The sequence below is a fragment of the Empidonax traillii genome, unplaced genomic scaffold (genome assembly GCF_003031625.1).
Source record: "Empidonax traillii isolate 1590-97213 ecotype Southwest subspecies unplaced genomic scaffold, ASM303162v1 scaffold402:size526523, whole genome shotgun sequence".
Taxonomy (NCBI): domain Eukaryota; kingdom Metazoa; phylum Chordata; class Aves; order Passeriformes; family Tyrannidae; genus Empidonax; species Empidonax traillii.
The window spans coordinates 405,769-433,636 of NW_020955595.1; the positions used below are offsets into that span (position 1 = coordinate 405,769).

A 27,868-nucleotide genomic window follows, 5' to 3' on the forward strand; every position below is an offset into this window, starting at 1 on the left:
ATTGATAATGCTTAATAAATGACAAACTCAAGCAAGGGTTTTTTTTGAAATTTAGCCCACTGAATTTGTACTCATTATCTTGAACTTTTTTCCCTTTCACATTTGTCTGAAAAAGTATAGAGGGAAAAAGTGGGGGGGAACAGTGTATAGACAGTGATTTTAGCTGGTATTTTCCTTGCATGTGAAGAGACGAGATAGACGTCTCAAAACTACAGGCCTATGGAAATTCTGCAGCATCACAAATAAGTACAAAATAACACAAATCACAGAAAAATTGGTAAAGAAGACACCATATTTATCTGGGAAGGTATTCAGCTTTTAAAGCAGAGAAGGGAAAAGTTGCCGTGGAAAGAAATACCTCAGGACTCTGTCTCTCATGTAAATGGCGTAAAAAAAAATTTCAGTGTATGTGAAATAAATTATTTTTTTCTTTTCAATGTAAGATCATGCCACTTGCAGTTAAATGTTGCTAATGAGATGGAACATGCAGTGGTATACAGTTTAATGCGGTTTAATACTGTGGTATACAGGCCTCTAAGAACTAAAAACCAGGTCGGGAGAATCTGGTACTTCAATTGACCATGTATAGAGGTAATTTTTGGCATGTGCACCTGACTTATCAAAACCAATTTTGAGGACTCTAATTAGAATGCAATAGGAGTTTTTTAATGCTTTTCAGAACCAAGAGATACAAAGCTTTGTGAGGGTCACATAACTTGAACGTGCAAAAATGTGTCCAGGCATAAAATAATTTTAATCTATTCTCTCTTACATTTATAGGGAGCCCGTCACAGCCCCTGTTCTGGACAGAAGGACAGACGTCCAAGGGAAACGGGCATCGTTTCTCAGGTAAGGTGCTGTTACTGACAGCTTCTGATGTAGAGAGAAAATAACTTTTCTGTTCAGATTAAATAATACCTGACCTTTTGGCCTTTTAGATTTTGGAGTTTATTGACATTTCAGGCAAACACAAATATTTTTGCTTTAGTTTGAGAGAGGTGAGGAGGTAAAATATTGTGAGGGAGGGAAGTTAATGCCAAGTCCTTCTGAAGTCCAGTCAGTTGCAGGAGAACAGCAGTGCTTGCAGTGATATACTGGATTTTTCCCATTAAAAGATGCAAATGATAGGATATTATAGAAAGACTGATGTATTTGTGAGCCATGGCGTGTGTTTCAGTTCACCTCATATTAGAATAGCTAATAAATTGGAAGTAGATGCTATAATCTGTGGTTGGTCAAAGACAGGGCTAAAAAAAATAGTCCTTTCTAAATGTACGTGGCTTTATTGTGTTGAAAAGTATATTTGATGTGGTAGCAATTAAAAGTAGTCTGTTTTAAGTTGAAGGAACAAGACTTGTTTTTAAAGTATGCTGGTTAATTAAGCAAGAGTCAGTAAATGGCATAAAGCTAGAGATAGGATGCTTTTTGAGAAAAATGCAATCCGTGATGTCAAATTAATCAATAAATAAAATTCTCTGATCAGGAAAGAATCTGTATTTCTGAGATATTTTATACTTTGCGTAAGCTTTTTATACACCAATAGATAGAGGAGCTGTGTTAAAGTGTTGGACTTGGTACTGTGTTATGGTACATCACTTGTTCTTCCTGATTTGAATTGTTGATTCAACTCTGATAATTTAGACAAGAGAGAAATGTAAATTCTATTTGCCACATGGGATGTTTGTAGTATTTAAAAAAAGAGAGAGATTAAAAATTATTAGAAGTCTCTAAAGGCTATAATGTTGTTCTGTAACCTTTGAAAATGAAAAAATCTAAATCATAATATTTCTACAGGCAAAATAATATACAATATCTAAAAAAAGTATAAACTGCTGTTGGAAAAGTTTTGAAATAAACGATATGTGAAGATAGGTAGTTAGCATTTTTAGGTATTTTTCTTCCCCTGTTCTCTCTCTTTTTTCACAAGGAAAATTGAAATATTTATTTCAAATAGAAAAGGAATAAATAAATACAATTGGAATGAAACATTATGCTTGATATTTGGTGAAATTTGTTTTCTTATAAGTATTTTGGTTTTAAATGTAAGTGCTGTGAAATAGTCCAGATCTCAAAGTTTCTGGAGAGAAAATGTTCCAGCATCTTTGTTCCTACCTGAGGAATACATTTTAGAAGTCTATTTTCTCTGTTTGCAAAATACATTTTTATTAGATCTATGTATTTGGGTTAAGACTTACTTAAAATTACTTAATTAGGTTATACTGAAATTCTAAGTGATTTAAAAAGAAGGATTATGGTAATATGACAAAACATAACACTATTTTCATTGAAATTCTTAAATAAAGCCCTTTTAACACGCCAATTTTAAAAATCTATAAATTTAGGGTGCTAAAATAGTACAAAATATAAAACGGCTGAACTCATAATGAAATGTATAATCCTGTACCAGTGAGCAGGGATTTTGTAGGTACGTCTGGAGCATGGGAGGAGGTCATTTACACCTTAAGTTTGGTTCTGAGCATTTCTCTTGTTGTGTCGTCCTTTTTATGACTTTATTATGTATATGTAAACACTTATAAAATGTTTGTGGTTGATTTATAAAGAGAAAATGTAGAGAAAGAGGTAACAGTGTAGGTGCGCTAAGCTAGATGGGAATTGATTGTGTTTTCCCAGGAAATTTTGAAAAATATACCAAAGTAAAAATTGCTACAGTAAGGAATAAATTCTAAATAATTGTACTGAAATAGCGTGGCTGTGAATTGTCTTTAAAAACCTCTTATAAGTGTGCGAAAAACAGTGCAACATTAAAAAGTTTTCTAATTGTATTTTATTTAGGTAAATCTGTAGGCTTGTTAGGCTGATTTAAGGGACAGGGTACTAAAAAATAAACTTTAAAAAAGGAGCTACATATGTGCTTTTCTCATAGATAGTTTTTTTTTTCTAAAAAGGAAAACGAATGTGTTTCTTTCCTCTGTGTTGTTTATGGTTTGAAATAAATAATAAATTTGTAGTGATTTATTTTTTAAAAAGAACTATTTCTATGAAAAATCTGGCAGTAGGTTTGTTTCACTTGTAATTTAATTTTTGAGAAATAGCAGAATGTTTCTGGATATTTGCATTTGTTTCAGAGGTTGGAGCCTAAGCCAGATTTCTGTGTAGTCTGTCAGGCAGTTGCACGTCTGGGCATGTTACAGTTTGTAGCACTTCAAATTAGATCCATTTGACTTGTATTTGCTGCACGAGGCTTTCATAAAAGGGAAAAAAATTGCAATTAAAATGGAAGTATAGGGGATGAGCTGTCTGTGCGCACGGAGTGTGTTTCGGGGTGCGATGCTCAGCTGTGGAGGGGGTCGGGTGAGACCCAGTGGATTTTACTCTGAGGTGCTGCTTCTGCCTGAACTTGTGATATCTGCACCTCCTACCCCCTGGCCCCCACTTACTTTATAAATGGGTTATGACTCTCTGGGTTATTTTTTAGTTCGCAGCAGGTTAGTTGCATGCACATTGTTTGCTACTTATTTTAAGAGAGGAGCTGTCAAACTGCTGTATGTGTTAGTCATACGTATACTGAGCACCTGTATGGAGAGTGTATGGGAAGGAAGACAGAACAGGAATGTGTTGCGGAGTTTTCGCATTCATTTCTCTGCAGGATAGCTCAGCATTTGCCAGTAACTTTGTCCCAAAGTTTTCTGGGGGTTGTAAAGCTATTTTTCAGGTAATTTGTTTATTACAATTTGCCCTCTCAAACAAAACAAACAAAAAACCCTAAACAGTTGGTAGAAGGTGTTTCAACTGCTTTTTATTATCTGGCAGGGCGCGTGTGCTTAACACCAGTAACAAAGAACCGTGGCTGGGGACCAGAAACCACAGTGCGGGAGCACCGAAAGCCGCCCCAGCATCAGCAGCCCGGGGCCCAACGCTGGGCCGGGCCGGGCCGGGCCGGGCCGGGCCGCTCGGAGCGAGCTCCGCCGCTGGGCCGGGCCGGGCCGGGCCGGGCCGGGCCGGGGGCAGCCCTTCCTCCTGGAGCCGCACGGGAGCCGGGCTGGGGTCTCGGACGGGACCCGCCGAGCAGCGGCAGAGGCGGTCGGGGGGGGCCGTGCGGGCCGGCAGAGGCGCCTCAGCGCCGCAGAGGGTTAACGACGGCGGGGCCGCGGGGGCCGGCGGGACTTGTAGGCGCCGCGGCATGACGGGAACTGGCGGGAGCGGCTGGGATACGGCGGGAACGGCCAGGATAGAGTGGGAGCGGTTCTGACGGCGCCCGCCTGGCCCAGGGTGGTGGGGTCGCCACCGTCCCGGCCGGCCCGTCCGCACTCAGCCGCCGCGCTGGGGCGGCCCGTGCCCGGGCCGGCGGCTCAGGGAGCGCCGGCGTTACCCCCGCGCCCCGACCAGCGGCTTCGGGGCGCGGCCTGGCCGGGTGCGCTCCTCGGGCGGCGGCAGGTCAGTGGTGGGTTCCCTCCTTCCCCCGGGGCCGAGGGTGCCCGGCCAGCCCTGCCCTGCCTCGGTGTCCACGGGGCCGGGCGGCCGGAGCCTCCCTGTGCCGCCCGCGGCTCCGCGCCCGGGCCGGGCTGGCGGGCGGTGCCGCAGGACGGAGCTGCACCAGCCGGGCTCGGCAGGGCTCCCCTGAACCCCTTTCCTCCCGAGGGGGATTCGCTTTGGTTAAACGACACGAGCTGTTCCTCCGCGCTGGCTCCGGGGCTCTCGCCGCACCTGTGGCCACCCGGGGCCGAGGCGCCGGCTGACGGGCTCGCTGCCTGTGCGGGGCTGCGCTTCCACTTCGTGCCGAGCACGGATGCTTTCCTGCGGCCTCCGCCACCAGCCAGCCAGCCTGCCTGCCTGGATAGCAAAGGCACGCACGTGGCAGGAGGAAGGCGCAATTTTTTTATCTGCAAGTTTGGGTTTGCAAGCTTGCTTGTTTTTTTTTTTGTTTGTTTGTTTTGTTTTGTTTTTGTTTTTCTTTTGTAATGTGAAGTGCAAAAATTAAGATGCATAAACGTGCTGAAGCGCGTTGAAGCTACGGAGGGACAAACCCAGGAAGAAAACAGGACTTGGCAGGGTTTTTTCTCTGTGCACAAAGTGGGGAGGGAAGAAAGAAGAGGAAACACGCTACGTGTTAATTTAATTTATGCCAACTGTGGGCCCAAAGTGCAAAATCAGCTTCTTGTTAAACATTCCGATGTTTTAAAGTAACTTGTTAATTAACTGGAGATGTATGAAAGGAATGAAAAACAATAAATCAGTCTGAAGTGAAATTGGTAAATTTTGTTTGGGTTCTTTTGTTTTCTTCCTTACTCTTTGGTTAGCAAGTCTTGAGATATGGTGGTGCCATGCATCAGCAATCAGCTGAACTTGGGGCTGAAGGTGCTTAAACTTCTCATGGGAGTGGAACAGGGAAGATTCTCATTAGGTTGTTTTTCTTTGTAGTAGTAATCCTCTTGAGATTCAGAAGAAAACATAATTTATTTGTTAACAAATAAGTGCAAAAACCCCTACTATTGAGCTCAAACAAAAAAAAAAAAAAGGAACTATGCTGTAGTAGGTTTGTTTTCTATTGCACATGTTACAGTTCAGTTCTGAGAGGACGTATGTGAGGAGCTGTACAACTATGTGTGTGTCTGAAAGCACATCAGATTTTGCCAGTAATCATCACCTGAAATACAGTCCTTAATATATACAGAGATGTAATTCTCAGAAGAAAGAAGTGATGATGACTATTGTTATTTTTAAGGGAAGGTATTGTTCCAGTGGAGGAAAAAAACCACTGTTTTTCTTATTAAAAAAAATTGTTGGCTAGACAGAGAAAAGGGGTAAGTGCCTGAAGTGCCAGCTTTATAATTCCTGGTGGTTTGGACTTGCAGGGTTAAGCTGTTGAAGATGACTTGAGGTACAAAATCATCAAGTCCAGAACAAAATAAAATATAAAAGCTCAAGACAAGGAAAATGTGAATACTGTAATATATTTTAAACTTATTAGGCCCACTCTATTCTCATTCTGAAAAAAACACTATTTTTCCAGTTTTGCAGTAGGAAATTTTACTAAATTCTGCTTTATTTTAGTGGTAATGCATTAGCACAATAAATACAATATATCCCCTTTCCAAAAATGTATAATGTAACTGTAAATAGTGTATAAGCAGTGGAAGCTTCATGTAAAGGGGGTCAAATAGTTGAGGGTACCCAAAAGAAAGACAAGATTAGTGATACAGATGATTTACTCTGACAGCCGTTGTACACTTAGCTGTAGGACAATTTTTGAAGGGTGAAATAAAAACACAGGGAAAGGTGGCTTGAAATGCAGCGCAGTTTTAGCAAAAGAAGACAGTGCTAGACTAATTTGTTACATTATATGTTTCACTGAGGAAACTGGTACTGTACAATGGGAGGAAATCATGCAAAACGGAAAAAAATTGATTAATTGCATTTTAAGCTAACTTTGAAATGCACTGACAGTGAATAGGTGGAAAGAAGGCTGCAAACTTGTGTTTTCTAAGACTCTATTGGAATTCTTTCCTTAGTGACACCAGTGAAAAAGTAGAATGGTGATAAAATCTTATGACAAAGAAATGGTGGACTGTATTGATAGAGAGGAGGATTGGAATATCCATGTACCAACAAGATGAATCAAAACTGAGATTAATAGAATTAGGTGAGATTTAGTGATGCAAATAGAAACTAATCACAATTTATTCTGAAAGAGTTCATCACTTCAGTGGTGAGTTGGTGGTTGGTGCAGTAGTCAGCAGCAGAATGATAGCATGCTATGTGACGTGGCTGAGAAAATAAAAAAATAAGGTGGTGTCCTAGAAAGCATTAGGAGATGGATTTACTGTGTGTATAGGAAATATTACTGTCAAAGTACATGGCATTAGTAAGACCCAATCTGGAGCCCAACTATCACCCACATTCAGATTAAATGGATTTAAACAGATGGATGGAGCAGATGCAGAAAAGGACCACATGGATGTTAAGAGGAATAGAGAGGCTTAACGGAAAGGCACAGAAGTGACAATTACGCTGTTTTTATATAGGGAAGGAAAATAATTATGTGAGCTCAAGATTAGAGTAAAGAAGCAAAACAAATGCGTGTAAAGGGGATAATGGGTAGAGTTTGCTGGAAATTGCAGGAAGAGCTCTGACTATCAGACCAACAATATTCTAAAGCGGTTTCAAATGAGAAGTTTTAATTTCTTTTAAAATGAAATTAGATATATCCAGAAAAGGACATCAGTATTGGGTTCTGTGTAGTAGTGGGGAATTCGACTCAGGAATCCTGGATATCTCCTCACATAATTCTGCATTCTTGTTTATCAGTAAAATGGATTCTGAGATGGATATGTTTATTACAGTGGGTCCACTTTGAAAGTGCTGCAGGTTTTTGTCATCCTAGTTTATTTTTCCATTAATTCATTCTTTTCTTTTAGCACCTTAATAGAGGCAGAATAGTTTGGTTGTATTTGCTATGAACTGTGTGTGTGGTTTGGACACCATGCTCAAGGTGTATTCACACAGTGCTACCTGATGTCTTGCCCCTGGATGGGCTACTTGTAGAAATCTTAATGGAACAATTTTTTGGAAAGTATTTAAATGAAAAACTCAAAGTCGTCTAGGGCAAGGCGATACTGCATTCTAAAAAGTATGTATAATCAGCTTTCTTAGGTGCGAGACCCTATGTCTTTTTTTTTTTGCCTTTTGAACTTCATGGTTTTTACATCCAGCACTGAAAAACTGACGGAAGAACCTAATGATTAAAGAACATTGCTTTTCAGCAAGGCTGCCGTCCTCTAGGCAGACAATTTAGGTTTTTACTTGGCGTTTTGCTATGGGGGAAATCTCCACAGAGCAAGGAGTTAAGCAATCATTGCTCAGCCATCCATTTTAATTTTATTTCTCAGTGCACATCTGTAGCAGGTTATTCAAAGAGAAATAATATGTTTTAAGGAGGTAACTTCCCATTCAGTGGTCAATAGAAAACTAAGTGATAAAATCAATCTAATCATCAATTTATGCATTAAGTGCTACCAGTGGTACTTTCAATAGTTGCTGAGGCAAAGGAGTGAATGGATTATAGGGATTAAACTTCCTTCATATGCCTAGAGGTGAACAAGTCATGAAAATGGAAGGCTCATTTGGTATAAGACAGCATGAAAGACTTGGAAGACAAAAAAATAAATATGTATTATTTCTAAATGTTTTCTTGCACATTTTTTCCATAATGTGGGATTTAGCTGCGGATTGAATCTTGAGGCTTACAGGGCAGAAGTGTGACCATAAAAGTGATTGTATGAGTATGGAATGAAACGTGCCTGGTTGTTATCTAACCCAGATTTCTGAAAAATATTTTTTTCTTCCATCATGAGTCTGATTCTTTAAAGAAAATAATTCCTATTCATAGCAGGTTCTTCAGATTCTTTCTCTTCTTCTTTTCTTGACTTTTTTGAATTGGAAGGAAGTTGTGGACTTTCCCACTGAAATGGTGGGAATGCAGTGTTAGGTCTTCAGCAGAGTAAAATTTTCTGACCTGCTTTTCCACTGTCATCCCACAAGGCTTTCCACTGCAAAAAGAGGCACTTCCACTAATGTCACCAGTTTCTTGTTCTCTTGTGTGTATTATGCCTCTTGAATAGTAGATTGGAGGAGAAAATTCATGGAAGTGAGAAGCATTTGTGTGACAAGGTTGATAATGACATTTGTGTGATTCAACAACAAAAGCAAAACAGCTAATATTTTAATATTAAACAAAAAGTAGATGTACTAAGAGTAGGGCAAGTCCATTCTTTGGCTGGTTTTATGTAAACAATTCGGGGGGAATACGTACATATATGTACTCAGATACGTACATATACATATAAACCTCATTTGCTATGCATGCTGGCTAATGAGCAAAAGCAATAGAGGATCAATATATAGAAGAACTGGGAACTTAGACGCTGAACAAAATCAAAGTATGTTAGAGCTTGGTTTGGTAACAGTAAGGGATGGAAAGGGATGGTTCAAGGCAGCCTGCAGCTGCATTTTTTGGGTTGCAGTTTTTTATTGTTGATGTTTGTTTATTTTTAATTATTATTTGTAGGAATACTTTGGAGCCAGGTCATTGCTGCTGTAAACCTTCAGATTTCCGTTGATGTCTCCAGAGGGATAGTGTTCTACATCCCCTGAATAGATGGCGTTGTTGGTGGAAACGTTATTGTGGTGTCTTTGGTCTTACATTATTTTCAAACAAGGGCAGTTTTGAAATGCTAACTTTATTGGTTAAAACTAATGGTAGGACTCTTTAGGAAGTCTGAAAACTGGACATTTTATAGAAGTACAAAAAATTTGAAGAAAAAATACAGATGCATAATTGGATGTTAAAGATAGATAGGAAACAGATTTTTTTTTTTTTTTTTTTTTGCTATCAGCTTCTGCCCCTGGTGAGTTCCTAATTGAACTTTCTACCATCCCATTTCCTCTAGGAGTGATACATTGTGCTTAACAGGCATTCTACAAAACAATTCATGTTTGTGAAATACTGGGACTGGCCAATACAAAGTCTTCTACAAGTGCCAGGTTATGGCAGGGGCACCAGAACTGTCTGGCAAGTGGATCTTTAATGAGAGACTGGAGGATGATGGTTTTTTAAAAAAAGGATATGATGATGGAAGAGGTAAATTGTTATGTGTGAGAGAGGAAATGTCACATGATTTCTGTCTCTTGGGTATGTACCAGTTTGTGCTAGGCAGACTCTTTCAGAGATGTGGTGCAGCAGGGTGGAGGGAGACCTATAGACACAATCTCACATTCAATCTGCTCCACAAAAGGATGCTGTGAAAGAGGACTGAGTGTGTATAATACAGTGCAGTGGATGAATAATGGGTTATAGATGAGGAGACAGAGGTTTATTAACAGAAATGGTCTATCATCTGCATCTGAAAGTGAATGTATGATGCAAGGTGAGACTGCGTGGTGGCAGTGGTGTGAGGGACATGCATTCCTGAACTTTGTTCATTTTATGTGGACAAGTATCTGTATCACTTATCTACAGTTACGAAACTAGGTAGAAGAGACATCAAGGATTAAACAATGAGCACACTGTATTTCTTTTCAACAGATGATATTTTCAGCTCAAAATCAATATATTTCAGTGGGCTGTAGGATTGAAGAAGGTTAATCTTCTGTTGCCATGGCCATATTATGTCTCTCCAGTAAACACATGCTGCACTTGGATTTGCAGCATGCACAACTATTAGATTTTTTTTTTAGTAGTACTTGATTTCCAGTGTTGCTGGTGATTAAAAAAAAAAACAAACCCCACTTTATATGCATGTCCTACTCAAGCCTTTCCTTGGTTTGCATGATGAGAGCATCTGGAGCTCCCCATTGTAATCACTTCTGAATACTCTAAATGAGGAATGGCAATAAAAAGAGAAATTTTGAGATTTTAAAGGAGACTCACCTGTTAATCCACAGAAGATAAAAGTGAATAATCCCTGTACAAAATACTAGAAGTTTATAGTGCCATTTGTATTGTTTCCTGTTTGTAAGGGAAGCTGAACAGACCTTCTTGTAAAGAGCTGTGTACATCTGCTTGGCATGCTAAATTTACAATCTATAGACTCAACTAGTTAATACACCAGCTACAGTCTGGCTTTAGGTTCTGTTTATCTTCCATTGCTACGTTTGTCTGGAATGTTTTGTTGCTGAGAAATTTAGGACTTTATTCCCTAAAGCAGAAGGGCAGGTTGCTGATGCCAAAATTTATTTAAGAAACAAGGAGTGTGTAGCTGTTACACAGTGTGGTACCCTAAAATGCCCGAACGGCTCAATTTCAAAGCTAAGACTTGTGTTTCAAAGCTGACTTGTGTTTGCAGGTCCTTATCCTTCTCACATAAACTATAGTCAAAAGTGTACAATTTCAGGATGAGTGACACGCCAATCAAAATTTGTGCTTACCTGCTGATTTATTATGGCACTTAATGTTACCAGTTCCATCCCTTACTCTGAAGCAACTGCTCTCTGGCTCATTTGTTCCTGTAAGCTCTGCAGAACAGGGACAATCGGCTCTTCTGTGGTTGTTCAGTGCCTGGTGTGCCTTCTCACAAGTGCTGAGGTACCCTGTGTTAGGCCCATGGCAGTACTGTAGGGCTGGCAGCAAGAGCCAGCTGGCTGCTGCTGGCAAGGCCCAAGTCTGAAACGTGGATCCCCAACCACCTGCTTGGAGGGAAGAGGGTTACATAAATACCTGCTTTCAGAGTTGCCCAAATATACGGCTTTAACACATGCTTAAGATTTATGCACAGGATGGCATTGAGAATGTCTGCCCCAGCCCCTCCAGTCCCACTGGCTTTCCCTCACATCATTTCAGATTATGGAAAACGAGTTATTAGGAAAAAATTCTTTACTGAGGGTGGTGAGGCAGTGGAACAGGTTGCCTGGAGAAGTTGTGGATGCCCCATCCCTGTGAGTGTTCAAGGCCAGGTTGGATGGGGCTCTGCACAGCCTGATCTGGTGAAAAGTGCCCGTGCCCCACAGCAGGGAGGTTTGGAACTAGGTGATCTTTAAGGTCCCTTCCAGCCCAAACCATTCTGTAGTTATATGACAAGATGATTGATTCTATGACTCTGTATGTTGTGCAACAGCTTCAACCAAAATCACCTCACCCAGCACACATCTGTGCCATGCTGTTAAAACACTTTGCTGCCCTTTCAGGCAGAAGAGGGAAAACTGAGTTCCTGGGTGAGTGCTAAATAGCATGTGGACTTGGAGGGGTATGACCCCAGCAAGGCGATGGAGTGGGTGCCTAAAGAAAGGCTGAGGGTTGAGAATTCCACACAAGGTATCTTGCCTCACCCCAGCGTTAGGATCAACTCAGCAGTGGACGAGGTATCTTGAGAGATTTGTTGGCGTGTCAAACTGGTTCTTGTAGAGATTTTCATTTAACAGGATGGATAATGAAGATTATGTTCTTAGGTATTCTACTTTTTGCCTTCAGTGTGCACCGGGGCAGGGTGTCATAATTTGAGTTTGTGAATTTAGGCAAAGACATGCTGCAGTGCTCAGCACCGCAAGAGCCAGGACCTTCTTTGAATCTGGCCTCACCTCAGTAAGTGTGAGTAATGATAACAGAGGCATGAGAGCAGAATGACTGTACAGAAGGAAGAGCTGCTCTTGACTTGCTAGAGTGAAAAACATATTTGTAAAGGGATAAAATTAGTGCTTGGTACAAGAATGCCATTTAGTGAAACAAATGACTACATTTCTTCTCAGTGGCACGAAAAACACGTGACACATCTCAGATAACCAGCAGTCCCCTATCCTGCTGTAAGGGTTGCTACAGAGCTTTGTCTCCTTTTGAGGTAGTTCTACATCCTTATTTTTTGTTCATTATTGTTGCACTTTTTAGTCATGCATGTCTTTACTCCTTTAGCTTTCCTGAATACTTTTCTTTTGTCTCTCTTGTGATCTGCCATACAGCTTGGCCACCTTCCATGTGATGGAGCAATGTAGCCGAGTTGTGGGTTGACTTAGGCTTGCATCACCGCCCTGACGCAGGTTGCATCTGCAGTCATCTGGAACTGAAAACATACCTGAACTGATAAAAGATGCTGTGGAAATATGGATCTCTGGGGCCTTGGCAAGGTATCTTCATGTATATGTGTGTATGTGTGTTGTGAGTACATTCAAAATGCCTGTCTGTTCCATCAGCTCAGCTGACTGAGTGCTCCTTTGGGATTTGCTGCTGCTTATGGCAAATGGAAACAGACCTGCAGAGCTCATGGGAATACTGGATTTAAACTTGAAAAGGGGGATATGCCTGTTGCCCAGGAATGTGTGATGCCCATAAGCAAGAGATCCAAAACCCCCTCACTTGACCTTTGTATAGTTCTTTCCCTTCCAGTGAATCCCTTTCCCTGCCTGTGACTCATCTTCTAAATGTAGACTGTAAGCTTCTCAGAGGACTGCCTTTCTCTTTGAACAGAGTAGCATAAAAAATAGCAACACTGTTGAATAACCAGTATTATTTTTTAACACAAAAAACCCCAAGGACTACCTTTCTGTACCTGTGCTTCTCTGTCAGTGGATTTTTCAGTTCCCTCAAGAGAACAGCGGGGCAGGTTTTGTCCTGACCCCGCAACAAGAAGGTTGTTCAGACAAGAGGTCTCAGGAGCAGCACAAGTGCAGTGCAGTGGGGAGTAGATGTTATAATAAAAGATGGGTAGGCTCTGACAAAGGCCAACACATCTTTCATGGCACCCTTGTACTTCCTTCCCTATTTCTGGCCCATTTGTAATTGGCAGCATCCCCTTAGTAACTGCAGTGTGGTTTATGTGAATGTCCAGTAGAAAGTTGCCTGCTCCCTTAAACAGGTTACCCAACACCCATCTGCTTTTTTCCAGCCTCTACATACACTGTCCAGCTGCCCAGTGCACTTCCATTCTCAACACTTGGTGACTGGTGATCATTCTGATACCTTCCATCCTTCACTTCAGCTCCTGTGTTGTCTTTGACTTGTAGTAGATCTCTTACTCTGGGCAAACTGGTACCTTTTCTCTTTGCAGACGCTTTTCCATATCCCCTATCTTTATTGCCTGGTCCTCTGGAGGACAAAAGAGTGAGAATCAGCAGTGTGTCATTTATCCTGCAAACAGTTTGAGAACTGCCTTGACAGCCAGTGGAAGAAAATAGTGTGATGTGGTCACAGCAAGCACGTGTTCTTTCTAACAATTTACGATTGCACTATGATCCCAATGAGAGTGATGCTCAAACCTCCCTCTGATTACCTCTGTTCTTTTCTCTTGTGGTAACACCATTGTTTCTTTCCAACGCAGGAGTGTTTATGCAGAAATGCCAAGATTCTCCATGCAGATTAAAGTAGGTTTACAAATTAAGGAAAAGCTGGTATGGAACAGGAGGACAACAATCCCAGCATTTTGCATTTACTCGTAATCAAAATCCTGTCTTTGGAATGTGTTATGTCAGATATACACTAGGTGAGGCCTATGAGGATTTTCCTTGTGTAACAGCAAGAGTTAGCCCTAGCGTATCACACTGTTCTAAAAATGGTGTCCAGTAAGCAATAGGTGGCCTCTCTTGGAAAAAAATCAGGAAAAAAGTTGGTGAGACCTAGATCCTCTGCAATGTCACTTTCACAATTGAGTGACTGGCAAACAAAAGCAAAACAAACAAAACAACAACAACAACCAAAAAAAAACCAAAAAAACAAAACAAAACAAAACAAAACAAAAAAAACCCACAACCACGAAAGAAACACCACCAAACAACCCAGTGGGCTAAATCACCATGAGGATGGATTCCCCCTGTTGTGGAATTGAACAAAATCCAGGGACGTTACCTCCTAATAGGTCAGATCAAAGTGCTGTATGGATGGTAAAGATTAATTTCTAAAAGTCAGCTGTAAACCTATAGGTCAGCCAATAAGACAGGGACTTGACACATTTTTCATTGCGAAGTGTATGATAGTTTCATGCCTTTAATCAATGTCACTGCAGACAGTATGTTGTTGAATCCAATGGAATTGTAATCCTGCTACGAATTTGTTTTCCACAAGTAGAACAGAAGCCTTTGATTTGTATTAATTATGTATCTGTGTGAAAAGCTATTTTGTGTGTATATATATTTAATAACAGGAAATGTAACAAACATTTTTATTAAACTAATAAAAGGGATAAACCTATCAAAGCATGTTTTCATTTAATTTCTTTGGTCTTGTTTCCCTTAGCATGAAATGTGAAAGGTGATTAAGTTCAACCTCGTATGTCTCAGGACACACAGTTCTTTCTGTGAGATAATTGATGTCATACAAAAGCATCTTGTTTCTAAATGAGAACTTTGAGGTTGCAATAGTCCTTGTAACTGCAATCAATCATGGTTGGGTTGGGGCCTCGAGGTGCAACACTTAAGATACTACTTACCTGTTGCAATCTTTTCAAACTCTTGCAAATGTAATCCCTGCACTGAGGAGCTCATGCTTTATGAACAACAAACCGGCAAAGGTTAGGAAACGTGGGATAGGACAAGGCGAGAGAAATTGTAGAGCTCTTGGAAATCCATTCAGTTCATAGTAAGCAGTCTGCAGGAGTGGGATCTCTAAAGGGGTAGCCAGATCTGTAGCATGTTGGTTTCCCACCTCCCAGAGGAAAGCATGGTGTGTGGACAGTAATGCAAAGGAGAGAGTGAGGGAAAGTGCCCCATGGCTGCAGCCTGGCAGCAGTGCTGTACAGAGGCAGGGGTGGCATAGGAAGCTGGCAAAGCTAGGTGTAGAGACTCATGAACACAGGTGCCACCTGCTTGAGTGTCTCTGGCAGCAGCTGGACAAAAAGCAAGAGGAAGAGAGCAATGTAATAACATTGGTGGATGAGGAAGATCAACTCTACGTCTGTTGTGGATTCAGATGGGATTTTTGGTGGGGTATCTGGGAAGGCCAAATTGGGCTCTCCTTGGTGTCAGAGCAGCATGGTAAGAGGATGAAGTCTGAGGCAAAGTGGTGCTTTGGTACAGCTTAGAGATCTTCAGCAGTAGTGACTGGATTTGGGTATGACCTGTTTGCCAGTGCAGAGGAGAAAGGAAAGGCAACAAGCCCGCTATGCTATCTGTTGTCAATCTCTGAGATCTGTGCTCCAAAAAACCTCATCTAGAGAATGTTTCTTACTGCTCGAAATGAAGTCATTGTCAAAGAAGTGGTATGAAAGGTTTGTTTTCTAGAAAAAGATTTTGACACTGAGAGTTGCAGGAGGCTCCCTTTGAAAACAGTGGTCCCCTCCACCTCTTGCATTTTGGTTGCCCCACACATTGCACCAAGACGCCACCGACTTTCCTTCTTCCTCAGCCACTCCTGCCCTTCCATCCTGTTCAGGCACTATATCTCAACCATGAGCTATGTCAGGACTTGACACTCCCACGCCTCCCCAGTCCCACCTCCTTCCCACCCCAGGCTCCCTCCTGGAAGGGCGGGATAAGCCCGGGGCCCATACGCGGGCGGGGTAGGGGTGGCAGGGCCCCAGCGGGTGGCTGGACTGGGGCAGAGGGCAGCGCAGCTTCGTGCTCTTCTCTGCCACCATGGAAAGGGCCGCCGAGTGTGTGTGTGTGTGTGTGTGTGTGTGTGTGTTATTTCAGAGGTGTCTCCTACACTCCCCCCAGTCCAGTCGCTTCCCGACCCATCGCGCGTGGGGCTGTGGGAGCGAGGTCGTGTCAAAAGGGCAGGTGAAGGACGGCGGGGAAGAGCAAGTCTAGGCGTAGTGCAGCAAGTGGGGAAATATGTCAGGAGGGCTCTGCTGCCCCTGGATCTTGGCGGGGGAGGCAGACGGAGGCCGGTCAGAGGGAGAGCGCTGCCAGCCACCGCTGCGTGGGGAGCCGTGGCGGCCGGGCTGCGGTGCCCAGCCGCGGTTTTCCCGGTGCCGTGTTCCCGGTGCCCCCCCGGCCGTGCCGTGCCGTGCCGATTCCATCGCGGGGGGAGCGCGGTGGGGGGAGGGGGAGGGGAACCCAGGGACACATTCGGCTGCTGGGCGGAGCCTGAGCATTTTATGAATGGGCTCATATGACGTCAGTAGGGGCGGGAAGAGAGCACCCGTCCTCCGCCAATCCTGCAAGGCCTACACGCAGCAGGGCCAATCGGAACGCGGTCGCCGGGTGATGGCCATCCTCGCCGGCCAATGGAGGCAGGAGAGCGGTGCCGACCACGTGGGGCGCAGGCCGCAAGTAGTACGGGGGCGTGTGGCCGGGCGGCCCCGGGGCGGGCGGGCCCGGCCGCGTTGCCGGGTTACCCGGTGCCTGAGCGGCCCCTCCGCCAATCGCGGCGGGGCGGGGGCGGGCGCCGTGACGGCTGCGGGGCGGCGGTGGCCGGGAGGGCTCAGTCCGGCCGCGGCAGCCTCCGCAGCATGGTGGCTCCTGCCGCGCTCCCGGCCGCCGGCCTCCTCTACTGGGTGGGCGCACTGGGCGCCCTGTACGCGGCGGCGCTGGCCTCGTACCGCCTGCTGGCCGGCCTCCGCGTCTGGGTGCTGGGCAGCGGCGCCGCCGCCGTGGGGCCGGCGCTGGGCGCCTGGGCAGGTGAGTGCGCGTCCCGGCCGCCCCCGCCGCGGGTCCTTCCCCTCCGTCCCCCCGGGCCGGAGCAGGGCCCCGCGGGGCAGCGCAGTGATGGCCTCGACCCGGCGGGGAGGGGGCGCGGGGCGCTCCTCGTGGTGAGCGCGGGTGGCGGGCACCGGCCTCGAGGGAGCGGGCGGAGCGCCCGGGGGGCGGCACAGGTGCCGGGGCGGGCCGGCCCGGGGCAGCGGCCGAGGGGTTGGCGGGTGCCGCCGCCCGGCCGGGCGCGCTGCCGCGGAGACGGTCGGAGGCTCCCCGTGAGATCTGCGGGTGCCGAGAGAAGCGCCGGTTGTTGAGATCTGTGCGCGGGCGGGCGGGCGGGCACGGCGTTTATGAACTTGGTCCCGGCCGGGCGCGCAGCGCGGCCCCGGGTCCGCGGGGCAGGTCCCAGCCCCGGTCCCGGTCCTGATCCCGGTCCTGCTCCGCATTCCCGGCGCACGCCGCCCCCTCCGCGCCGGCCTCGCGCCTCATCGCTGACGTCACGCCCGCCCCGTCCTCGCCGCCCCCGGAGCAGCGGCCGCTCCCGGCGGCTCCCGGCGCAGCGGGAGAGGGAACAGCCAGTCCTGTGCCCGGCCGCGGCGGCACCGGGAGCGGCGGCGCTGAGTCGCGGCCGGGGCCCGGGCGGCCGTGGCTGCTCCGGGAGAAGCGCCGGGGCGGAGGGCGAGGGAACAGCCGTGCCGGGAGCGGCGGGCGATCAGCGCGAAACTTGTGCCGGCCCTGCCTGATCCAGCAGCCCGTCCGCTCCGCGGTCCCGGAGGAAGGGTTGAAGCCGAGTGGCCGCCCCTTTGTAAGGGGTTACAGTAGTGGTGGCTGGGAGGGGGTGTCGGCATCGTTTAACTGGCATCCCAGAAAAACAGGAGCGCAGGGGAAGTACAGCAGAGGCTGGTGCCAGGGGATCATCAGTGCTACGGTGCACTAACTTTTTCCAGTTCTTCGCTTCCTGGTCACAGGAGGCACAGTTTTTTCCATCTGAGTCTGACATTGCTGTTGTGGATTTGAAGTTGGGATGAGGCTTTAGAAAGGGCTTCTCTGCAGATGTAACAAATCAGGCCAAGAGAGTTTTCAGTTCCATCGCTCCCAAAGGCAGTGGGAAGGGCAAGTCCTATGCCTGATTAGGAATTGATATGGCGGGCCATAAAAAGAATTGCAAACTGTAAGAACTGTGAGTTTAAAATGAGATGATAGTTTAAAAGGCTGCACAAGGTATTTCTTTCCCTCAAGGGGAGTAGGAGGACATCAAGTGCTCAGATGCTGCAGCTGCTTCCAGGTGGCAGACCTGTAGGTGCAGCAGCCCTGCAACAAGCTGGTAGGTTGCTGGGCTAATGACGGTGCTTCCCCATAATCTCTGCTGCAGCCAGCACAGAATGTGTATGTGAACACATGGTTGGGCAGTCAAATTTCAGCTTGTGTGAGATGCCAGTAAACCAGCAATGCTACTGGCAGCACACATAATGCCAGAGCATGTCACGAGTCCTGCTTGCACAGGTTTGAAATGCAGCAGCAGTGCCCTGGACAAGCTGTAGCTTTACATATAAATGACTAAGGCCCATGTCTTCCTCCTAGCTAAAGAATGGAATGCCTGCTAAAGATATGGTTGGCATAGGAGTCCCAAACCCTCTTTGACTTTCTGATGTTGGTTTTAAATATATTACTTAATGCATTATCAGTTGCCTGCTGACTTGTAGTGCATCACAGACGTCTCGGTGGCCACTTTAGCTTGTTTTGCATTGTCACACATGTGGAAGTTTGCAGTGCTTGAGCCAAATGACAGCTTATGAGCTGGAACCACAAACTGTAGACAACAGATCTTCCCACAGTCACAGACAAGAGATCTTCCCTCAGACATGCAGAGAACTGCAATGAAAATGTCCTTCGTCACTGTTTTGTACAAGTGCAGGCAGCAGCAGGCCGTTGTATATGGCCAATGGCTACTCAGAAAGTATTCTTTCTCTTTGCCATGGTCATGATCTTCAAGGCGTGGAGGAAGAGGAGCATTGGTGGGACAGCTAAATTCCCTGTTTATTGCTCTGCTCTGAAGCACTGCTGCAGTGTCAAGGAGGCTAAAGAAATAGGGTGATGGTGCTGACTTGGACCTGAACTGTCACTGTGGCTGACAACATGTGGCCACCATGAGCTAGCTGTTGTGTATCCTCTGTGTGCAGCTTATGCAGGCGAGATGCTGCTTTATTGGGACACAGGCTGTAGTCTCTAGCTGAATGAGGGGAGATCGTAGTCTGAATAAGCACTGGGGTGGTTTGCCCTGAAGCACATTGAGGCTGGGCAGGTTCTCTGTTTTCTCTCCTGGAAAGGAGGATAAGGTACAGCTTGCAGATACGTTGGGTCACCTTGAGAATCAGCGAATTACTAAGTCATACTGTAGGAAGAAGTGCATTTTCCTGTTTTTCTGGTCTTTTAAAAAATAGTGGGTTTGATACTAATTGGCTGCTGTAGTTACTGTGATGTGTTCTTTCTACTGCATGACTAGAAAGCAACTTTACAAGAACTCTAAACCATTTATAAACCCTTTCCTAAGGGCTTCTCACTGCCCTTTATCTCTTCTGCATGTCTGAAAGTGACTTGGAAATTCTTTCCTTGTTTTCTTAGAGTTTTTTTGGATGCCTAGATTCAGTTGCTTCTATCTATGCTCTGTCTAATTTTCTGGAATTTAGAAGGAGGGGATTTGAGGAGGTGAACAACCGGATGAACCACTAGTGTACTCTGAGAAAATTAGGTTTGTCCTACTTCAAATAGCTCTTTTGACCAAAAGTTAATTTTTCTAAAGTTGCATTTTTGTGTGAAGGTCTGTATGCAGCTTTTCTGGTTTACCCTCAGCATAACTTGCATCTGCCTTGTTTTTTGGCTACTGTACAATGAATGGAAGTTGGGTGGATGTTATTTCAATGTGATATCTCTGGGTGCATCTTGAGCGAGTATGCAGTGAAAACTTCTGGGTTGAATGCTCTGCCTTTAATGTACCTCATAAATTGGTAGCAGAAGATAAGAGTTCCCTTGATTGAAAAACAGTTTAGCTAAATAAACCACAGACATCACGGGAGCAGCACGCCAAGAAGTCATTCTGAAATCACCAAGAACACAGCAAAGATGTGGCTGCTCCCCTGCCTTCCTCTAGACAGGCAGATCTGTTGGTGGTGCTCCTAGTTGTGATCCATAGTGATATTTCCTTAGGTTGGATGAGTGTCCTATTCTTCTCCCATGGATGGTAGTGGCAGGCAGCCACCTTGCTTCTCTGCCATTGACAATTGGGTGTATTCTGGAGTACAGAGTGCCTGGAGCAGGGAACTGTCTGCTGCTGTCATAGCTCCCATTTGGAGAGTTGCCGTGTCTCCTATTTTAGGAAGTTGCATCTTTTTCTGGAAAACATGAAATAATTTTTCTATCCCTTTCCTTCAATAACTTGGTGAAATTAATTCAAAATCCTATGGTAATTCCAACTGGGAGGGACCTCAGGAGGCTTCTAGCTCAACCTCCTGTTTGGAGCAGGGTCAGCTGTGAGATCAGACCAGTTTGCTATATGTGAATAATCAACTTTGTATATTGTCACTGTAAGTTGGATTGATCTGGTGCTCTAAAGCACCTAACATCTTGGTTGTATCAATACTTGGTTGTTTGGATACCTAAACTTTTTATTTCTTTTTTTTCCTGGCTCAAAATTGTAAATATTTTGATGAGAAATGTATTTTTCCCCTGATTTGCTGTAACTGAAGTGATGTGTTAAGTGGAAACAAAGTTTATTTTGATTGTGTAATTGTCCATATGACACTCAAAGAAAAGTCCTGTTTTCTTTCAAGCCTCACAATGGCTTAGAAAAGCATCCACTTCTTCCCCCAGTGCCTTTGATAGAGACATGGTTGAATAATCGTACATTTAGTGGTTACAAAATGTCTGATAGTGGTGATGCTTTCTCATGTGGTGAATACAGCTGTACAGTTGTATTGGGGCCAACAAATGTTTGTGAAGATGAGCTTGCCTTAATTAAGCTTCTTGGAGTTTATTCACTAACATGCAAAATTAACTAAATGTGGCCAATTTGCTCTAGATTTCCTAAAAAAGAATTTGTAAGAGGTTGTTAATCAGGATGGTGCTCTCAATTCCCTCTAACTTTCTGTAATTTGATTTTAGACAAAACCCCCTTATTCAGTCTTAAACTGTTCTTTTCCTGTGTAAATGTTTAACAAATAACTTGTTGGAGCAGCAGCAAAGCTGGGTGAACCTCTCTGCCTTCTGTCGGCTTCATTTAGCTTCCTTTACTTAGCATGGGCTATGCATAGTCCAGCATCTAAAAATAGCAACTTGTGTACCAGGGCCACTAAGGAAGGCATGAAAAATGTATGTAACTGGGTACATGAGCAGTGGAGTAGATACTTATTTGCGTCTGTATGGTCAGGTCTTTCAAAAATTAAGAATATGGGGGATGATTCCCGAACTCCAGCAAGGAAGTTGGGGTAATGACAAGCTCTATAAATCACACCTTAACAATAATATTATTAAATTAATAAGTGTAATGTTTATATGAAGAGGAAGAAGACTAGCTGGATTTTGTGCTTGTCAAGGTTTTGAGTTAGATTCCATATATAAGATTATGCTTCCTGTGGTCTCTGGAAATAGTGTCTTATGAAACAGACCCTGATCCTTATGAAGTTTGTGGGATATCCTTAATGAAATGTCATCTGATAAATTATGTTAACGACAATTTAAGCACTCTATACAAAGGGCATTCACTTTAGTGCTGACCATGTGCTAACTTGTTGATGACTGAGTAGCTTTCACAAGCAATGTCGTTTTCCAAACTCCTTAGCATCAAGTGAAATAGTTGTTACTTGAAGGCTCCTTTGTTTTCTGCAAGTAGGTTTCAATCCCTGTTGCACAAATGAGTGCAGTCTTGTTTTGCAGGTGTTTCACAATGTGCAGTGATGTGGTGTAGACCATGTCGCAAATCACTGTTGCACAAATCATTGTGTAACACTAGTGCAATGTGTGGTGAGGGTGCAGTTAGTAGGAAAGTGAAGGGAATTTCAGCCTGCTCTCCCTGAAGGATGTGGGAGGAGAGGCTCCACCCAACTCCCAGTTTTCCCTGCTTGCAAGTGCTTGCCTGGTATGTGCAAAGCTTTAGGGAGAGCTTTTGGTTCTCTTGTTCTTCAGCAGAATCACTTATTCAGGGATTTATCATCTTCAGCACTTCAGATCCATTGGAAAGGTTTTTCTGGTCTTGTTCTTGATTCTGGATTCTACACAAACACTTCTACCCTTGTGTGAAATAAAGCATGGCACTCATCAGCCTAAAAAGTAATGTTAAGAACGTGTGAAAACATGCCAGTTTGCTTGTAACTAACTCTTGATTGTGACAGCTCAAGTAAAACGTGCAGCTTGAACTCAGAGCATGTTTTGCTTTTTTGTATGGCTATTTGCAAAGTGCTTCTGAAGGGTCATGCAGTGAAGAGTGGTTTTGAGAACAAGCTGGTGCTGATGTCCTAATCGTCTGTGAACTTCCCAGGAGTGCCTCTCCAGTGTGTGTGGCTTTTTCTTTTCCCATTTGCCATGTAACCTTTCTAAGTATCCATCCTGAATTTTCTCTAGTAAAAAAGTTAGCTGTCTCCCTTTAGTCATCAATCCTATTTATAGTTGGTAATTTAGAAGACTTCTGTCAGTGTCTCCCTCCCGCCTGCTCCTTGTTGGACTAAGCAAGCGATGCTCTTCCAGAGCAATGCAGGAGAAGTGGGATCTCTGACCTTGTTTCTCTAGACTCATCAGCTTGCATTGTGTGGTGCTTGAGTGGGCTGCAACTGCTTCAGAGACCTTGCAGCTCTTGGTGAGTCAGAGAGGTTCTCTACTATGTTTTACGTAGGCTACTGCTACTAACATATCCTAAAATTAGTTTTGCTTCCTGACAGTATAAAGGAATGCTGTTTTCTACAATTTTGCTGTTTTTCTGCTGCTTGACTGCATCTTTCAGGTGTTTTCCTTTCCCATGATGTTACTAACATCTCTGCTTAGTAGGATTGCTCAACACTTGTTGCGTTAAGTGCTCCTTCTTGCAGTCTGTGGTCAGAAGTGGAGTGGGAGAGCAAATACTCTGCCCAGAAGTCCAGAGTCCCATCTCCAGTTCTGATGTGTCCCTGCTGATCACCCTTCCACTTCTGGCTTGTGCCAGCACACTAAATGTGTATGTGTGGGCACCACCAGCCCTGGCATCAATCAGGCTCCATCTCCAGCTCCAGAGTTGGATTCAGAATATGAGCAGGCTTCACCATGTTTAACTGCAGGAACAGAGATGTATGTGAAGAAGGGTTAAATGCTGTGGTATGGTTTCTCCACCTCCAAAGAAAAAAGGCTAATGATGTGTGGAGGAGAGATGTTTGCATTAAGGTGAAAAGAATAACCATATCTGATAAACAGCCTGAGGGGGAAATGCTTGAAAATTTATTAGCCTGGGGGATGAGTAGCTGTGCTATTTTAAGCTAACTCTTTCTCTCAACCTTCTGTGAGAAGGTTATAAAGTAGGAATACTTGTAATGGAAACTGGTTACTTAAAACTAGGTAATTTATACAAGGATGTAATCTAGAGTAGTACCTTTCTCCAGTTTTTTTGTTTTCCTTTTTTGTCCAATGTACTCCACTTCCTTTGGGAAGATTATCTGTGAAGCACCCTGGTGACAGCAAGGAAAGGCCTTGTGTGGAAGTGAGAAGCACAGAAGTGTCCTCAGCAAAGAAGTCCAACTGGAATTTTGCTGGGTGTTAGTGCCAGCGGGGTAAATGCGCTCCTGTGTAAGGAACAATTAAGCTAGGAAGCCCTGAGGGTGTTGAGGGCACAGCTGAGAGTGTCATTTGGGGGAAACTGCAGTGGTTCTCCACTTGGGAATTGTTTTTTCGGTAGGTGGGTGAAACACGTTGTTCTTGGTCTTGTGAATTAAAGAATATGCTGAGTTGGAAGGGACTTATGAGGATCGTCGAGTCCAACTCCTGGCCCTGCACAGGACCATCCCCAAGAGTCACACCATGTGCCTGAGAGTACTGTCCAAACACTTCTGAGAGTACTGTCCAAACACTTCTTGAACTCTGTCAGGCTTGGTGTTGTGACCACTTCCCTGGGGAGCCTGTTCCAGTGCCCAGCCGTCCTCTGGGTGAAGAACCTTTTTGTAATATTCAACCTAAACCACCCTGACACAAGTTCAGGCTGTTCTGTTGAGTCCTGTCACTGGTCACCCCAGAGAGGTGGTGAAGGGGGAAATACCCCTCTTCTTCCCCTCATGAGGAAGTTGTAAACTGTGATGAGATCTTTCTTCAACCTCCTCTTCTCCAGGCAGAATATATTCATCCCTAATACATATGGTTGGGATGATCATGTCTGCTATGAAAGGGACGGTAGCAAGAAAGTATCTTTCCTAATTATTCTAACAGAAATGCCAAATGTGATTTTGTAGGCTTGTATATGAATACAAATATGGAATAAACACTGTAACTGGTAGGTAAAGCATGTCATGTTGTGTTGGGCTTGCATGGTTTAATTACTTGCCTAATTAGATTTAGGGTTGCTGCTTGTAGTTTCAGATGACTTCTGTTGCTCACTTACTGATAGGCTTTAGAAAATCAGGGTTCCTAGAGAAAAGGAAAAGATTTTTCAGATTGAATATGTTAATATCTGAAAATGCTAGAACTGCAGGATTTGAGTTCCTTCCCCTCTAGTATGTTTAATTGTACAAAAGAATTCTATCTTAAATCTTCTTTTTTTTGACTCCTGATTATTTAACCTTAATGTAATATATTGTTTTCCAATCTGTGCAACTTCCCAGATTCCTGGAGTTGAAGTCTAGAGCAGTACATCATAAGCCACTGGGTGAGTCATTAGCAGAGATGAAATACTGATCCACAATATAAACTGCTCCTGCTAACATGGCAAAATTTCCTACTGAGCTTCTAATTTTCTCCCTCACCTTCAGGAACAGATGGTGACACCTAAAATCCTGGGGTAGGTTTTGAAAGAATCCTCATGTGTAACAGTGCTTCAAATTAGAGTTGAGATGTCCAAAAAGCTGAGCCTCAGGGAAAATAGTGCCTGTTCCATTGTATCTTGTACTTCTTTTCCCATTTTTGTTACCCTCCCTGCTTCCTTTGCTCCTGAGGGTTCTCTTGTTTTTCACTCATGACTCAGTTGCTTCTCAGTTGTGGGAGATAGCTGGGTGGTTCAGGTTCAGGCATGGTTTGTGCAGAACTTACTGTCTAGTTGACCGTACAGATTTGGGTTTGGTTGCGTGTTTGTTTTTTTTCCTGTTTTTTACACCTTGCTTCTGTTTTTTCCTCCTGAGTAATCATGTGTGTTCTAGGAGGGTGTATTCCATCAGTCATGGCAGTACCTGAGGGACAGCTGGGCTTCCACTTCTTGAGGAGCTCTCTACTTACTGGACAGGGAAGTGCAGAGTTGGAGAGCTCAACTCTAGGGATGTTAATCTCAAAGATTTCTTCCAAAGTATTTTCATGTATGTTAGAAGACTACCACTGAAGCAGAAAGGGAGAAAGGCTGTAATGAAAGAAGGGGAATGGGACATGAGATATAAACTCAGTGGGGCAAAGGTTTCTACTGTTGAGGGGAGGAGCTTGTTGTGCAGAGACTGAATAATCTGGTCTCCTTCCAAAGTGTCTAGTCCCTGCTTTTAGATGCAGAGGTGTGGAAGGATGTGTGTAGATATGGAAAGCAGAAGGTGAAGAACTACCTGTAGTTCTGCAGTTGCTGCTACCCAATCAACGCTTGCATGCTGTTCTTCTCCAGACTCTACTTCTCCAAAAAGAACCAGTTTCATGTTCCTCATCTGTGACTGGCTGGTCTGTCTCTCCAGTACTCTTTCCTTGTATCTGTTCTGGTCTCTGGAAGACCTGTTTCCCACAGGCTTCCCTTCTGCTCCCTTCCCCAGGATTCTTATCCTTCCAGCAAAGGTGCTTGATCTGTACATTTGTAACTTACTATTATCTTTCACAAATATATTTTCTTGAAAATACATTTGTGCATATGCCCAGTATTCCTGATGTCTGAGTCCCATCTGCTGCAAGAGCTCTCCATCTCCAGAGTGTGACTAGTAGAGGTGATTCATCATGGCTTACAAGTCAGATCTCCCAACTCAGAATATTCTGTGACTCAGTGACTCTAATGGGAGGGAGAAGCAGCAACCAGGAGAAGGACAAGACAGTAGAGGATCACTGCACTGCTGGAATAAGCTGCTACCCTGTCAGTAGTTGAACAAGGTATTAGAGTTAGGGTGTCTTGCAATTTGTTCCTGCTTGTGTGTCCAAGCTAGTGTTTGGCAGAAAGGGATGTGTATTCTTGTCAATTTATAGGTGTTTTAATACAAAATCTTTACCTCAGTCTTTTTGTCCTGGTAGACACAGATATATGTCAAAACTTTTAGGGCTCTGCAACTTTGTGTTGGTTCCTAGATCTGGATATAGGATACTCTATTTGGTGGACTGGTTCTTCATCTTTGCTATTTATTGCCAGTTCTTGGGTGTTCACTCCAACCTTCACAGCCTTATTCATGCCCCTTATATTGGAATCAGTTTGGTGCCTCTCTCATGTGGTGTCAGTTTATAAATGAGATGCCTTCAGTCACAAGACTGTGTGGTTTTACATCATGGCTTTCTGATGTAAAACTTGGTGTGGAGAGAGAAGGTAGATGGAGAACTCTGCTCTTGCTTTTTTCCTCCTTGTGCTGGCACTGATATTGGTCTGTTTGTGCGATAATCTGGTTAAGGAGTCTACCCTGCAGAAAATTAGTCACCTGGGGCTATTTATGCTCCATACACTGCTTTGGTCATGTGAATTCCAGTGCTGGTGCAACAGAAAGGAAACCTGTTAGTAGTATGAAACTATATATTGAGGATACACTTGAGCCCAGTGGTCAGCTTGAATTGCTCCAAGACCAGGCTGCTGCCAAAAGAATTGCTACTGCTCTAGTCACTGGCTGTGAGCTCTCGGTGCTTCCCTTATTTTTGCCTCCAGTCGGTATGTGGCTGTGGTGGTGTGAGTGAGGTCTGCTTGTGTGGCTGACAATTAACTCTGCAGGAAAGACCAGCTCTAGATAGGTAGCTGGATCAGCCTTCTGAGCTGCCTGAAAAGCTACTGGCAAAGAGGTAGGGAAGAATGGATTGCGGGGTGACATCCTGCAGCTACGCTGGCTGAAACAGCCTAAAACTGCAGGAGGAACGTGTTTTCGGTTCGGTTGCTTGGTCCCATCTTGATGGGCTATTCCAGAGTCTTGTTTTGCTTGGTCCTTTGTGGGTCAAGATGAGTGGCATGTACCTCTTCTGAGTTTGAGAGGATTGCTTGTGAGTTGCAGAGTATGATTTTGGAAGTCCTTGCTAACAGGTTTAACTAGCTCCTTTCCTTTTCAAAAACTAGGATAATGATCTTGTATTGATTTGATAGCTAGGGTATTAGTTTTAAGACATAAAACTTTTTGTCATTCCTTCTACAGTAGTTTAGTATTCTCTTCTTTCTGTGGTCTTGTCCTTAGGGACAGACTGGTTGTATTTGGCTGTATTTGTGGATATTATTCTGTTAACCAAAATCTTGATGTTTTACAGTGTTTGAAAATGGGATGTGGGATTTGGTAGGGAATCTGTAAATCCAAAACTCTTTGTAATCCAAGACATTTTAGTAAAATGAAAGAGGTGGACTTTCAAGCTGCCACCTATGCAGAACTGTGGTAGCATCTCATCACAACTGGATTTGTCACTTCTGTGCTATTGCTGGTGTTGTTTAAATCAAAGTGTAGAATTGCTGATATAAAACATTGCCTTGGCAACATCTGAAAATAATGCATTTGTTCAGAGA

The 27,868-nt window shown here is 44.2% G+C and overlaps 1 protein-coding gene and 1 long non-coding RNA gene across 2 annotated transcripts in view; both read left to right on the forward strand.

The window, feature by feature from the left end:
* Positions 1-778: 778 nt before the first annotated feature.
* On the forward strand, positions 779-14,104 carry LOC114062372. Its single transcript, XR_003572361.1, has 3 exons — positions 779-849; positions 12,406-12,570; positions 13,491-14,104. It is a non-coding gene; the product is annotated as an uncharacterized LOC114062372 (long non-coding RNA).
* Positions 14,105-16,601: 2,497 nt separating this feature from the next.
* HSD17B12 (hydroxysteroid 17-beta dehydrogenase 12) overlaps positions 16,602-27,868 on the forward strand; it is a 97,820-nt gene continuing 86,553 nt past the window's right edge. Inside the window, 3 exon segments of the mRNA XM_027893691.1 lie at positions 16,602-16,678; positions 16,680-16,819; positions 16,822-16,995. Of these exon segments, the coding sequence (XP_027749492.1) occupies positions 16,602-16,678; positions 16,680-16,819; positions 16,822-16,995 (391 nt within the window).